General features: G+C 37.0%; 2 protein-coding genes across 2 annotated transcripts; one reads left to right on the plus strand and one right to left on the minus strand.

The window, feature by feature from the left end:
• The first annotated feature begins 2,896 nt into the window (after nt 1-2,896).
• ifi44b (interferon induced protein 44b) lies at nt 2,897-11,348 on the plus strand. The gene is made up of 5 exons (XM_042716895.1): nt 2,897-2,943; nt 3,576-3,725; nt 10,231-10,402; nt 10,875-10,975; nt 11,058-11,348. Exons 1-5 carry the CDS (start codon nt 2,938-2,940, stop codon nt 11,241-11,243), a joined length of 615 nt encoding a protein of 204 aa, XP_042572829.1. The 5' UTR covers nt 2,897-2,937; the 3' UTR covers nt 11,244-11,348.
• A 574-nt stretch (nt 11,349-11,922) lies between these two features.
• si:dkeyp-75b4.8 (lipopolysaccharide-induced tumor necrosis factor-alpha factor homolog) lies at nt 11,923-16,261 on the minus strand. Its single transcript, XM_042717604.1, has 5 exons — nt 16,195-16,261; nt 13,454-13,619; nt 13,249-13,350; nt 12,354-12,546; nt 11,923-12,255 (listed from the first exon to the last, which is right to left on the minus strand). The coding sequence occupies exons 2-5, from the start codon at nt 13,611-13,613 to the stop codon at nt 12,147-12,149; spliced, it is 564 nt and encodes a 187-aa protein (XP_042573538.1). The 5' UTR covers nt 13,614-13,619; nt 16,195-16,261; the 3' UTR covers nt 11,923-12,146.
• Between the last annotated feature and the right edge of the window lie 276 nt (nt 16,262-16,537).

Genomic DNA, 16,537 nt, shown 5'->3' on the forward strand with positions numbered 1-16,537 from the left:
TGTGAAATTCTTGAGGGCCAGTTGGTTCTGAATTTTTAATTTATTTTAATTTGATCAAGGAGTATTTGATGTTGTAAATAATGATTGTATTATGTAAATAATAAAGTCTTGTTAAACCTCTCTCTCTCGCTCTCTTTTCATGTAAGGATTCTAAGATTATTTGTACCAAGAATAATAATATAAAATGTAATAAAATTATAATTAAGTGCAGTTTTATGCAGTTGACTGATTTGCTTAATTTTGAAATGATAATGTTTCATTCTGTTTTGACTTGCCATTTCAAATACTACATTTTAACAACACTACACTACATTAAAATGTATGTGATCATTTAACCATTATCATGCAATTTTGTATTTATCTTGTTTATCATGAGTCACATAATATGCTGCCAGATCATAGACTGATTTGGGCCTCATATCACTGGACTGATCTAGGCCACACTCCTCCCACCAACTATCGGCCCTCATATTGTTTGCCGTGATCCACGCTGTGCCATCATTGCCACACATGGCCCAGCTCTGGCTGAAAGGGTACATGCCTTTGCCGACAGGAGGCCAGCAGTGCCAGCTTGAGGCCACATTTGGGCCAAGTCCGTTTGCTATGTGGGTGTATGTCATACCACACATTTTTTATTAAACCTTTCGGGTTGCCAGGGTCAAGTGCAGCAGATTGCTTCAGTATTTGCTGGTCTGCCGATGAAATCGGAGGGTAGTGTGATGTTCTGTCTGTACCGGATCGTCGGATCTGTTTGACAACTCCTTTAAAAATGTTGTTGGCGGACGTAAACTCAGGCTCTTGCATTAAATTCATGCACGGCTAAAAGGAGGTTCATTAATGTGGCGATTCTGCGCCTATCGAAGACTCAAGTAACTGCTGATACCTTACAGTTTTCCTTTACTGGTCCTAATGGAGCCATAGAAATTGCGGGGGCCAGGTCAAAATAGGTTACATTTAAAATAAGCAGAGATACACATACACAATATAGCAAACTGAATTCAACAACACTATCAATGGCAGTTTACGCAACTTGCTGGACATAATGTGACTTTCTTTAGCCGCTACTTTGATTGAAAATTATGGAAAACCAAACGGTTAAACTACTTGCATCCACATTTCTTGTTTGCAGCACAAGATGCAAAACCATAACGCTGTGGTTATCACTGTGGATCGCTGAGCATTTTCCAGTATTTGTCATTCCCGAAACCTTGCAGTGTTACACTACTGGGAGAGTGGGGATGGTTGCAACACTTTTTGCATTTCCTTCAGTGTTTTAGAGACCGTTTGTAATGGAAAGCCAAAATTCTAATACAATAAAGCCACTCAGGGCCGACCTAAGCCTTTATGGAGCCCTAAAAAGAATTTAATTTGGGGCTTGCAACTGTCCCTACACTGACAACGGTAATAACACTTGGTACCTCGACAGAATATATTTGACACATTCTAGCTATGCCTATACCTATGCTCAGAAAACACTGATTAAAGTGATATGACTTTACAATGAATTACGCTTAGATGGTATGACAAAAATCTGATCATAAAAAAATGAATTTTCTACCATGAAAATGGTAGAAAGAATGTTCACATGTGGCTGATTTCTTTTAGGAAGAATAATGGGCTAATTGAGCATGTGCAGTACAAATATCATCATTGTAGCTCATTCCTGATTGAAGAAATAAGCCATGTTGCAACTGCCTCTTGTTTCAATCGTCCCCACTCTCCCCTGTTCAGTTTAACTGATGTTGACTACTTTTAATTGATTTGGGAAGAATGTTTTGGTTTTTAAGAATTATTTTCATTAGTAATCAGATTTTTTGCAAATGTAAACATTTTCATGAATTTTATTTTTTTATTTTCTAGCATACTGTAGAAAATATTGCATACAATCTAACCATCTCAGAGAACTCTTATTACTGAACTTTTTCCTCAAATAGGCTACCTACAGTATCATATCATTAAAGGCTGTTCCTGTTGGGTTTTCCTTGGAGCATTAACATCAGAGAAGTGAGCAGATGACATCAAACTTAAATTATTTACTCTGTTTAGTCACTATAGTGAGAAACATATGAGGAAATGTTTTAAACAAATTTGAGACTGATTTCCAAATAGATCTATTTATATTTCTTTATGCAGTTATTATGTAAAACAAGGTACGTTTTGTAGAAACAGAAAGCAAAGTGCTCACACGGATTCAGACTGATGTAGTCTGTATAAGACAGGACTGACCAAGCACAGTAAAAGACAAACAGGCTCCTGTTTTCTAAAACAAGTAAGTTAAATTAAACTTTTACTTTTGAAATTAAAATTCTTTCTTCTTTTTTGGCTTTTTATTCATAGTTTTTGTGTGATAAAATGATTAAACTGATGTATGAATTTAAATATTTGACACCAGTATTTGGTATATATTTGGCATTTGGAATTTAAGTATTTGACATTTCCATTTTTTATAATATTGTTAATATTAGGAGATTGTGTATCCTAATTCTTGATTTTAGTAGTACCAAACATTACTAGGATGGCATTTTTACTTCGAAAATATTGGCCTTCATCTCAGGGTATGTCATTTTCTCATTATTATGACAGAAACTGTCCACATATAAAAGGAATTGAAATTGCATTTCATGCTGGAAAATAATTTATATCCATATATATTTACATATTTGAGAAATAGATTTAAAATATCAAGTTGTGAATTAAAATGCGTGGTTGATGCATGCTATTAATTAAAAAACAAATAGCTGACCTTAAGACATCATATTCAAAGTTTTATTTTATCCATTAATGTAGCTAGTAGAAGTGAGTGAATATCAACATCTAAATGACAATTCATGAAAAGCAGTGTTGCCTAAGGACTTCATGCAAAAAAAAAAAAATATATATATATATATATACACCACCAGAGCCCTGGCAGATTCATTAAGCGGTAGAAGTTTCACTATGGAGGTAAAAGCATTTCATAGAAAAGTTAGTTTGGGTCATAGAATGTTATTTATTCCAACAGCACTGGGGCTTTTTGCAGGTTACATCAGTAAACCAATAGGTGTGACAAGCAAATATTTTTGTTTCAGTAACTAAAAATTGACAATCTTTGCAAGAGAGCCACTGAATCATTAATTTGTTCAAAAGTCTGAATGATTCAAGAGCAAAAAATTCTGGTTCATATAGAGTCCAGTTATCTGAAGAACTTTAAGAATCTAATGTAAGTGTGTTTAAGGACAGTATGTAAGCAGTCGGAGAGTCGGACTTGTAACTTGAAGGTTGCGGGTTTGAGTGTCAGGTCCAGCAGGAATTGTCAGTGGGGGGGAGTGAATAACCAGCTCTCTCTCCACCTTCAATACCATGACTGAGGTGAGACCCTTGATCGAGGCACCAAACCCCCAACTGTTCCCTGGGTGCCATAGCATTGGCTGCCCACTGCTCTGGAGTGTTTGTTCATGGTGTGTGTGTGTGTGTGTGTGTGTGTGTGTGTGTGTGTGCGCACTTGGATTAGTTAAATGCAGAGCACAACTTCTGAGTATGGGTCACCATACTGGGTGACACTTCACTTTAAGTGTACGTTTGTTTTTTGTTTCCAGTGCAAACATTTTAAACTGAGAAAGAATGCAGGATCTTACTTTCCTTTCACATTTACTGACATCAGGGGAATGGAACAAGAAGAAGGAAATGGTGTGCATCCCAAAGACATTTCCAAAATATTACTGGGCCACGTCCAAAATGGATACATAGTAAGTTAATACACAACACTAAACAGCACAGCACATAATCTTAAAAAATACAGGTCAAAATATTTCAAAGCCTTTCAGTAGTACTTTTGATATGATTAATGTATGCTTTATATCAGAAGTTACTATAGTAGTATAATGTCTTCATGTTAATTCATAATGAAAATGAAAAAGCTCCTCCATTTTAATAAAGTGAACACATCAGAACTTTGTTTAGGTCAATGGTATACAGTTTTGCCTGTGTAAGAGACTGGCATGTACTTTTACAGTTTTTTTTTTCAATTGCTAACAAGTATTTACCAATACTTAAAGCACTTTTTCTAGACTAAATAATTAATTGTCTGGCCAAAACCAAATTTGGTTAAATAAATACAAACTCTTCATTTCAAAATGCTGAATACCCTTTTCTACATGTACTAACTCTATCAAAACACAGCAAACCCGATTCAAAATTGAGTCACTCGGTCAAAACATTAGCACTAGTTTCTACCCAACAGAAGCATAGTCAATCATAGCATGGCGACTGTCAAAATACTAACAGTTGATAGCTTTACAAAAACTGCATTACTTGTCATGTTTCAGTTCTACCTTCATTTAATAGACAATATAAACATCTGTAGATTTTTTGTAATTTAGCCTTCAGTTTACCTTCAACTGAAACCCATTCTACATTTTTAAGTGTTGAATGTGTTTATTCTTGGCAACATACTATCTAAAACTGAATGAGTCATTACTTTATAGAGGGTCCACTATAGGGTCCACTATGCAGAAATTCAGCTGGAACCTTGATTATATTGCTTTCTAGTGGGTGGGGGTTGGATGTGGATGGTGCCCCCATGAAAGCTGATGCCAGTCATCAACAAAAATTCTATATAGAGATATCTTTTTCAATACATTTGAGCTGCTGTTGTTCCAGAAGTAGAAGCTTTTTGGAACATTAGGTCTTCATTTCTGACTCAAATAAGACTGAAATGATCCATGATTTTGGTTTTGGGTAAGCTTGTATGAAAAGTAAATGTAAGCATTTTAGAAACGTGGTAGTTGACTGCATATTGTGTGAAAACAACACAAATTGTGTTACAGTTTTTCTCAGTTGCTTTGGTGCATTTCTCAAATCAGAAATGAAATTCTCAAAACTACTTGTACAAACTCCACATCATCTAATCATTTATACACATCATAAAACCAGTTTCTCATTCTTTTGAACAAGTTGCGATTGCTTTTGTACATTCATCCAATTGATTATGCACATTTAATCTGTGGTTTCCTACATTATCAGTTGCTAATGTCATGTTGCTCAAAATGTATTATATAGTTCTCTTTGCAATAGTCTTACCCCCTCAAAACATCTAGGCATTAGTTCCTTGCATAAGCCATTACATGCAAAATTGTTGAACTATTTGTCATAAACTGCCAAGCATAGTTTTACCACATTTCTATTATTAGACCTTTTGTACAAAAACGTGAATTAATGAATCGTGCAGGTGAAATTGACCCTCACTCAAGGAATGTAAAGTGCTAGTTCAACCAACAATCAACCAGTTGTCAAAGGTGCATCTCATGAACAATCAACTGGGAATCATATATAGACAGACCACAACACAGAGTTGCAATTTACCAGTAATGGATGGACCAGGAAACGAACAGGGTCAACAGCCAAGAGGAGGAAGAAGAGGAGCAAGGATGCGTGGTGGAAGGCAAAACAGAGGAAGAGGCAGAAGAGGACATAGGCGCATATCTGATGACATTAGAGCCACTATTGTAGACCATGTTGTCAATCATGGCCTTACTATGGCTGAAGCGGGTCAAAGGGTGCAGCTGAATATTGGGAGATCAACCATGTCCTCAATTGTTCAAACGTTTCGAAGAGAGATCAGGTATGTCCACCAATGTACAGTGCACTGTTACTGTATATAAGCAGTATACTGTTTACTTCCTATAATGCTTCATATTACAGTAGTCCACTTGTATTTCACAGCATACAGAAATATACTCTATGCAGATACATACTGCACCTTACATGCACCCACCTGTATGTTTTACAGTAAAATGTGTATTTGCATAATTTTTGTCTATGTGAAAGTGTGCGATGCATCACTGCATTTGTCCCCACATAGGACCGCAAGATTACCTCAAACCGGTGGCAGAGGACGCCTTTTCACCACCTCAAAAGGAGGAGGCTATTTGCACCATGGTCCGAGCAAAACAATGCTATGAGACTCAGGGAAATACAAAGGACCATTATAGAAGACAACGATGTCTTTGAAAACATCCATACGGTTAGCATCTCAACCATCGACAGGGTGCTGCACAGAAACCAGGGCCCGGTTCCCCAAAACGTTCTTATCGCTAAGTAGTTCTTAACCTATTCCTTAACCTCTCTCTTAATGTTATGGCATGATTCCCGACACATTCGTACGCTAAGTATATCTTCTGTAAGTCACACTTTCGTAAGGTTGGTCTGGGCCCGGTTCCCCAAAACGTTCTTATCGCTAAGTAGTTTTTAACCTATTCCTTAACCTCTCTCTTAATGTTATGGCACGATTCCCGACACATTCGTACGCTAAGTATATCTTCTGTAAGTCACACTTTCGTAAGGTTGGTCTGGACCATTCGTAAGCTCTCTCTTAGCGTTGTTTGAGCTCGAGACGCCAGTCGCCGCCACTTTGCAGCAGTCTTTAAAAATCTGCGCAGCGCAGTACAAGTCCAACTATGGTATGTTGACAATGTTGTGGCTCAAAAATGATTTTATGTTATGGATATTTTAAGACTAATAATAAAATATGTTCACAATGGATACAGGCCCAGGGGCGTGTCTAGAGCATTTTAAATGGTGTGGCCAGTCTGGGGCACTGGCTCAAAAGAGGTTGGCGGGGGGGACATCTGCATATTTATGTGGGATTCACTCTCGAAGTAGCAGTGATTGACACAATGATGACCAAAGCAATAGACGGGAGAAAAAATGTGAAAATGGGCATTAAGACTAGAGCACCCTCATTAATTTTAGAAGCACCATCAGTAATTATTTCTGGAACCTGGTTAATACGCTTTTATTGCAAAACTATATACAAAAACAACAAAATACAAATGCACTTAATAAAACAATTGAATAAATGCATATTTATAAGTTAAGCACTTAACTAAAATAAGAAGGCTATTAATAAAATAAATAACTAAGGCTGACTATAATCAGCTTGCTTCCATTTAATGAGATAAGCCTACTCCTCATCTGAATTAGAAAAAAGGCGCTTCTAGTCTTCAGTGATGCAAGAACGTTTGAGCATACACGTAATCTTTGAGCACAAGCAGAGCCAATTCATAAAAGAACAATGTATATTTAAAAGCACACATCCAGTTTTGTGTGAGTGAAGGAAATTCACTTGCGAGTGGAGATTCATGCTCGCGCATTACGGATCACGTAACATTATGCACTCTCGATATGTCAAATATCACGCTATAGAAACCGCCTAAAATTAAGTATAAAGAGGAGAAGAAAGCGGCCGTAGCCAGCTACACATGCCAGGATCCGCCACTGCCAAATGCAGTTAGAAATTTACTTAAAACAAGTCTACCTATTCAGCCAGGTCTCACCAGACATCGCAGACCAACTGGCCTTTTCCGTGAACGTCGTTCACAGACTGGGACCCCGCTCGGGAGAGGCATGCTCCAACCGCCGTATCATTGTGCCACCCCTGGCCACCACGTAGACACGCCTCTGTACAGGTATTTATGAAGTTGACTTTATTTGGTATCAGAACTAATATGGTGGTAATTAGCCTAGGCTATTTCGTAATGTCACTAAAGCGTTTAAATTGGCAATCACTTTTGATAATTAAAATCTGGCAAACAATTTGGCTCTAAATGGCTAAGATCTATAAATGGGTAAGCATGCAGTGTCCAGTAAGCGACCAACTATGGCAGCGATCCAACGTGTCCTTGTATTGAATCAAAGACGGCGCCGGCCGCGGAGCTGTTTAGTCCATGTCAATTTTTTTATTCGGCAAAACTTAAGCACTTTTGACATTTTGCCTGACGTGTTATATTAAAAAAAAATCACCTCCCAACACAACTCATTATGGAGCTGCTGGACCTTCTCAGACCTGCGCTTGCCAGGGTAACGCGGCGGAATTTTGCTTTAAGCTCTGAAGTCCAGCTGCTTACAGCGCTAAGGTTTTTTGCTACAGGGAGCTTCATCGAGGTCGTGGGAGAGGGCTACGGCCTAAGCAAGACCTCGGTGTGGTGCGTCCACACTGTCACCAACGCCCTTCTGCGCCACGCAGGGGAATTCAGATTGTAAAGTACCTTACCATTAATATAAAAGTGTATTACATATTTTTTAGAAGTCGTTAAAGCCATGTCAAGAAGCGGCACAAGTGGCACAATGGGATAAGGAGGGTGGATGATTAGCGAGGGAGACCCGGTTCGTCTACCCATCACAACATATCGTGTGAACATATTACTGACAATTTGATAATTTAATTAATAGTCTATATTTTACGGAAAACTATGTTAAAATAAATGTTACTGGAATAATTTGAGGAATGTTTCATTTGCATAGAACGTGTTGTCTTTCTTAACGCTGTAATGCACCTTCGCGTGAAGTTGAAAATCGATTCCTGAGCAATCGATGGCAACTTATTCAGCACCTTTACTTGGGACAGCGCCTTTGTAACGTCGGACGTAAGTGGCAGCGTGTTAAGAAGCTTCCTAAGGGACACTTCGGGGAACACACTTAGGAACATAAACAACTTTGGTAAGATATATCTTTCGAGTCTTCTTACCGCGCTAAGAGTGAGCGTTATCGGGAAACCGGGCCCAGATGAGTATGAAACAGCTGTACCGTGTACCATTCCAAAGGAATGAGGACAGAGTTAAGGAGCTACGGTACCAGTATGTACAGGTTAAACATATATCTATGTAACTAATTTACAGCAACATTTTATATATGATACATAGTACAGTAAGCATAAACTGCACACATTTCCATTGCTGTGGAAGGAACATGCAATATATGTACAGTACATTTTATGTCACTCTTCCTTACCAAAACAAATTCAACTGTGTGTTCTGGGATATAGCTTATAATGGAGTTGGAATCAAGTGAACCCTCTCACAACTTTGTATACGTGAATGAACCTGACCAAATGCAGAAGGCGGGGTCGGAATGTCATCGGTCACAGAGCTACTGTGGATTTGCCAGGCCAAAGGGGAGGAAATATCACCATGTGTGCTGCTATTTCGGAGCATGGCGTCCTAACCCATATCCCCCTTATAGGGCCATACAAAACCCAGCATCTACTCAACTTTTTAGAGACTCTCTACAGGGCTCTCATCCCTGATGATGAGAGGGGTCTATTTAGAGAGGATTTGCCAAAGTATGTGGTCATTTGTGATAAGGTGAGTTTCAATCGATCAAACATCATAAGGCAATGGTTTGTGACCCACCCGAGGATGCTCATAGAATTCCTCCCACCTTATTCACCATTCCTTAACCCAATTGAGGAGTTCTTTTCAGCATGAAGGTGGAAGGTGTACAATCATCAGCCACACACACAGATGACCCTGCTGGCTGCAATGGATGCAGCATGTGAGGACATCACAGTAGACGCCTGCAGAGGATGGATAAGGCATTCCAAAAGATTCTTTCCACGTTGCATTGGAAGGGAAAATATCCGGTGTGATGTGGATGAGAATATGTGGGCCGACAGACAGGAACGTCTGGATGAACAGTGCTGCGGGCAAAGTTGTGTCTTAGGGGTGTTTCCTGTGTTTCTTTCTAATTTAGTTTTTATTTTCCTTTGTGCCCCTTGTCTTTTTCTTACTCTAAATTATTTTGTTGTTTTCTTACATAAAGTAGTACTAGTAAAAGCTGTGAAAAACAAAATCTCTTTTGTCTCTTTCAATCAATAACCACATACAGTAATATGTAAATGGTACTGTTGAAATTGATATATGCCATAGAAGTTTAGCCTTGTGCATTTTCAATACAGTAACTGTCATCCAAACTGTAGCCTAAGTTTTCATCTGGTAATACTGTCAAAGTACACAGTTACATTGACAACATGCCTAAACATTTTGACGAGCTTGTTCGTGAACAGTGACTCAATGACTTATCATTCTGATGGCACTGACATGATCGTTGGCATGAATATTTACTTTTGAGAGATGTACTGTACTAAGGATTTTTAGTGACTGACTAGCTTTAGAAACATATCTATTGTATATTGCAGTTTGTACAAATTGTTCTGAGAAATGCACTTATTATTTTGCACATGTTAGGGATGATGTGAAAAACGCACCAAAGCGACTGAGAAAAACTGTAATCACAACAGACGGATGTTGTGCTAAGAGTTTTGAAAATATGACTACAGCTTGGACAAAAGGATGTTAGCAACTGAAAAAAAACAACAACTGTAAAATGATTTAAATTTATAGCAAACCTATTATAGTTCAAAGCTGTTTTTAATTGCATATTCTTGTAATATATTTAGTGCTTATGTCCCTTCAGTGTAACGCAGAAAGTCCCATTTCTGAAGGAAACCCAAAGTATAATGAAAACCCCAGTTTAAATGACAGGATTCACTGTCTGGTGGCTGTTATTCCAGCTAACTCGATATCTCTAATGGAACAGACTGTAATTGACCAACTGAGAAAAGTTCGTCACAAAGCAAGAGACTTGGGTGAGTCATGTAAAACACAGTGAATATATTATTCTGAATTGTATACCTTTATTTATTTCATTATATAGAAAAGAGTAGTGTGGAGATTATTAAAACAATCATGTTTTCATGTTTATCTAAATGTAAAGACATAAAATATTTTCATTTTTGGGGTGATTAAATACAGTGAACTGTAAAGAATAAAAGGAATGTATAGGTACAAAGCGGAAAAAAATAATACTTAAAGTAGGTTCCTTTTTCATTGCCATGGGTGCAGTTATGTTTATGCAAAACCCACCAAGTTAACAATACAAAGACTCTAACATAGCTCTGTTTTTGATGCCTGAACCTAAAAATATAGTTTGACTGCTCTGAGACAAAAACAGCTCTTTATAATACATGCTTGTTTTATGCACTTTAGACCGTTCTCATAATGCTCATAATAAAATATTTTACTCTATATAAATAAGTAGTTATTGTTAATGTACCGCAGGGATTCCTCAAGTCATTATCATGACCAAGGTGGATGAAGTGTGTCCACTCGTTCAAAGCAACCTTGAGAAGGTCTACACAAGCAAAAAAATAAAAAAGAAGGTAAGTCTGAATGAAAAATGATAGCTTTTTAGCTCTGTTTGCTGAAATAAATATGCCGATACACGTTACTGTGCATTCACAGATGAAGGAGTGCTCTATTAAACTGGGGGTTCCTGTGAATTGCATCTTCCCGGTAAAGAACTACTATGATGAGGGTCCCGGCAATACAGAAATGGATATTCTGATTTTAAAGGCATTATTAAACATTGTTAACTTTGCCAGTGACTATGTACAGGACCAGACAGACAATGAATTTATGAATGAATGATGAATGAAGTTGTTTTACCTTTATTATTTGGCAGAAATTAAATGGTGTGTGATTATGACAAAGAAAAGTCTGGGGTATTGTTTGATGTTTATTGCTAAATAAATACAAACTCTAGATTAAGTCTTTGCTTGTGTGATTCATATTTATTATGACTCTATATTTAACAGAGTAGGGTTTTTTATTAATACCTTTTAGTAATTTGTCTGTCACACATGAATTATTGGAAATCATTTTGAACTATTGCTTTTCGGACTACAATTACACTCAAGGTATTACTTGAAGTATTGTTCTTGTGACAATAACCTGGTCTACTATACATGCTCAGAATATTGTAGCATGTTTACTTCAGCATTATAATTGTAGTTTTAATTCCATGATTCTCTGGTGAGGGTATTCTGTCAAACCTGCCAATACCTAAATTAATACATTCGTATTAAGAAAATATTATAGCTGTCAGTCCTGATTGTTTAATCGCTTTACAACCTTACCGTTTCTTACTGTTCTGACTATTAATAAACCACTTTCTTAATAAAACAATTATGATAATGTGTGGTGTCTTTCTTAATAAACCACTTTTTTAATAAAAATAATTATGATAACATTCGGTTACAACACAAAGGCACTAAAAAAAAAAAAAAAAAAAACCAACAATACAACAACATAATATCCTCAACAACAAAAAAAATAAAATGTGCAGTCACAAATGATATTTGTAAAATTACAGCCTAATTTATATTGAAGGAATATTTTTATGTAAAGATATTTAGCTTTTGTTTAAAGTAAATCATAAGCAAATATGTTTTGCATTATAATTGTTTTAATACATTATGGCAGTTTATAGACCTTTAAAATATGAGTATTGATCATAATGTTGAATATGTGTGTGAGAGTTTGCGTCTAAAGTCATTTGCGGGTGTATATTCCTAAGTGCTTATGGCAGTAAGGACAGGAGTGATGGGCATCTTTAAAACCACTGACAAAGAATGGGATGAGGCAAAATCCACAAATGAGCCTGTAAAACAAAGTAATGAAGACAGAGACACAATAAGAAATAATAATATTTAGATGTATCTTCCACAGTTACAATACAATTTTGTCAATATTTCTTACCCAAGTACAGTCAATAAACAGCACATGCCCCATGCAGCAGAACCAGATTTATATTTCACATTAGTGATGATGCTCTTATTGCAGTACTTGCACACAGTCATTGTCGGTGTGTCATCCAAAAGAACAAGCATCTGCTGTGGCTGGACCATGACCACCTGAGGAGCTACAGGCTGCACTATCTGCTGTATGAATGCTAAACAGTGGGAAAAAAAATGGTTATGGCCAGGCCATCCAAGTGCAGATGAATTTGTTTCCTCATTGGAACAGATTTGGAGAAATTTTAGCATTGCATCACTTGTTTACCAATGGATCCTCTGTTTTGAATGGGTGCCGTGAGAATGAGAGTTCATACAGCTGATTAAAGCATCACAATAATCCTCAAGTAATCCACACAACTCCAGCCCATCAATTAACACCTTATGAAGTGATAAGCTGTGTGTTTGTAAGAAACAAATGCATCTGCTTTTGTCCTCTCACATCAAAATCCACCAATATATTTGTGTAGAACTTATTTTCGCTTGAAGACAGTGATTGACCTGTGCATATTTCTCTGCTGATTTAGACAAGATGATTTTTTCACTGGAGAAAGCAATATTATGGATCTTATGGACTAGTATTTTAGCCCGAAGCAACGGTGTGACGTTAAAATGCCTTAATTTGTTTCCATTAACTTTTCGAGTCATGTGGATTTGTTGTGGATTATTGTGATTGTTTATTGTGGTTATTGTTTTTTATCAGCTGTTTGGACTCTTATTCTGATGGCACCCATTCACTGCAGAGGATCCATTGTTGAGCAAGTGATTTAATGCTAAATTTCTCCAAATCTGTTCTGATAAAGTACATTTTCTATATATATATATATATTTGGATGAACTATTCCTTAAATAGCACTTACTTTGTTCTCTGTGTTCGACTATTTGGATTCGAGGCACATTGAGGACAGGATATGGGTTTGCACTCCTTCTATTAGGGTTTTGAGAAATCTCTTGAAAATTGACTGTAAACAAAAAAAAATCTATTAATTTATACTGTTCATACTAATATATATATTTATATATTTATACAATTTATATGCTGCCCTCAGCAGCTGCAGCTCTTACCTCTCTCCCTGTCAGCAGGTGGCGCTATGGCGATGGTATAATCGGGTGGCGGTGAATCTGGAATTATTTCCTCATAAAGGGGAAACTTATTAAAGTCATTGTAAGCGGGAGGTGATGATGTGGAGCCAGCTGTTGCTGAAGCACATGCGGGAATATCCATCTATTACTGGATATAATGAGATAGTATACTAAATTCACTGAGCTTTTGAAGAACATGAAAATACGACGTACTAAACCTGTGTACATTACCTTCTGATAGAAATACTCTTACTAGTCAGTTAGGTGCCGATTCAGTCATTGCAAAAACAGTCTGAATAAATCTAATTAAAGTAGAAAATAAAACATACTTTCTTTCTAACCAGCAGTGATTTAAAGCATCATATGAGAGGAAAGTTGTACCCTAGTTATCTAAGATGCCACACTGAAGCGTTCAGAGGTAAAGACAAAGTCATGATGAGAATAAATTGTCGGTAGTAGACCTTTTACTAAACCATGTGAGTTGTTTTGTATCAGCAAAGAAAATTGTATAATTAGAGAATATATTTTAAGAGCATTGTTATAAAATTGTATAATCAAATTTACAAACCCGATTCCAAAAAAGTTGGGACACTGTACAAATTGTGAGTAAAAAAGGAATGGAATAATTTACAAATCTCATAAACTTATATTTTATTCACAATAGAATATAGATAACATATCAAATGTTGAAAGTGAGACATTTTGAAATGTCATGCCAAATATTGGCTCATTTTGAATTTCATAAGAGCTACACATTCCAAAAAAGTTGGGACAGGTAGCAATAAGAGGCCGGAAATGTTAAATGTACATATAAAGAACCACTGGAGGAACAATTTGCATCTTATTAGGTCAATTGGCAACATGATTGGGTATAAAAAGAGCCTCTCAGAGTGGCAGTGTCTCTCAGAAGTCAAGATGGGCAGAGGATCACCAATTCCCCCAATGCTGCAGCGGAAAATAGTGGAGCAATATAAGAAAGGAGTTTCTCAGAGAATAATTGCAAAGAGTTTGAAGTTATCATCATCTACAGTACATAATATCATCCAAAGATTCAGAGAATGCTACTGTAATGGAAATCACAACATGGGCTCAGGAATACTTCCAGAAAACATTGTCGGTGAACACAATCCACCGTGTTATTCGCCGCTGCCGGCTAAAACTCTATAGGTCAAAAAAGAAGCCATATCTAAAAATGATCCATAAGCGCAGGTGTTTTCTCTGGGCCAAGGCTCATTTAAAATGGACTGTGGCAAAGTGGAAAACTGTTCTGTGGTCAGACGATTCAAAATTGTAAGTTCTTTTTGGAAAAATGGGATGCCATGTCATCCGGACTAAAGAGGACAAGGACAACCCAAGTTGTTATCAGTGCTCAGTTCAGAAGCCTGCATCTCTGATGGTATGGGGTTGCATCGGTGCGTGTGGCATGGGCAGCTTACACATCTGGAAAGGCACCATCAATGCTGAAAGGTATATCCAAGTTCTAGAACAACATATGCTCCCATCCAGACGTCATCTCTTTCAGGGAAGACCTTACATTTTCCAACATGACAATGCCAGACCACATACTGCATCAATTACAACATCATGGCTGCGTAGAAGAAGGATACGGGTACTGAAATGGCCAGCCTGCAGTCCAGATCTTTCACCCATAGAAAACATTTGGCGCATAATAAAAAGGAAGATGCGACAAAGAAGACCTAAGACAGTTGAGCAACTAGAAGCCTGTATTAGACAAGAATGGGACAACATTCCTATTCCTAAACTTGAGCAACTTGTCTCCTCAGTCCCCAGACGTTTGCAGACTGTTATAAAAAGAAGAGAGGATGACACACAGTGGTAAACATGGCCTTGTCCCAACTTTTTTGAGATGTGTTGATGCCATGAAATTTAAAATCAACTTATTTTTCCCTTAAAATGATACATTTTCTCAATTTAAACATTTGATATGTCATCTATGTTATATTCTGAATAAAATATTGAAATTTGAAACTTCCATATCATTGCATTCTGTTTTTATTCACAATTTGTACAGTGTCCCAACTTTTTTGGAATCGGGTTTGTATTTGAAAATAAATAAATAAAATCATATGAGTATTTTAATCTGCACTCTCAGAAAAAAAGGTACAGAAGCTGTCACTGGGGCAGTACCTTTTCAAAAGGACTGTTTAGGTACAAAGGTGTGCCTTTTGAAAAGGTACTGCCCCAGTGACAGCTTCTGTACCTTTTTGTCTGATAGTGTGGTCATAGGCCAATCGGTCTACTTCAGACCCATGACCAATTATGTAAGAAAGACACTTAAATAAAATAATTAATTCCACATTATAAAACATCCATATTAATTTCCAAAAAGTGCTTAAAACTTGTGTTTATGGCTACATGACCAATTGTAGCCTCATTTCAGTCTTTCAGCTTTTTCATTCTGGATTAAACCTAAAAGGTTTGTGTTACCAGCCAAGATCCTGAACAAGAATGATAGGAATGAAAAGAGCACAAGGGGAAAAATAGGTGGAATTTCCTTACATGAACCTAATTCTTCTTTTACAAATCCAAATCTATACGACATATCACTCCACATATTCGATACTATGCCTGAAGTTGTGATAACACAGGGCACCGCATGCCATACTTTGTGTTTCTCCTTCCTTCAAAATGCTTTTTGTCATAAATAATGTACATTTTAAAGTTTACATTTAAACAGGCGGATATAGCTGAATTATTCTTACCTGCGTGTTGATCCTTCACAGAAAAGTTTTCTTATGACATCACATCACATGCCTGACCCACTCTACCTGTTTACCTGTTCATCTTTGCTGTCAGTGCATTCCACTGCATGAGGAGGAATGTGCAGCTACATAGTGAACGTGTCTTAGGGTGAGTAAAAATAAATGCTTCACACAGATATGTTAAACGTATTCTGTTGTGATTTGGTTGAATGCTTTGTGCCAGTTGTTATTAACATTAGTACTCCTTTCCTTCAACTACTATATCGTGGCAAGAGAAGAATATATCTTGCTGTAGCTTTGTTGTTTATGAAATATTTAGAGTACAAACATGGATGTTGTATCA

Source organism: Cyprinus carpio, chromosome B1, assembly GCF_018340385.1.
Source record: "Cyprinus carpio isolate SPL01 chromosome B1, ASM1834038v1, whole genome shotgun sequence".
Lineage (NCBI taxonomy): Eukaryota > Metazoa > Chordata > Actinopteri > Cypriniformes > Cyprinidae > Cyprinus > Cyprinus carpio.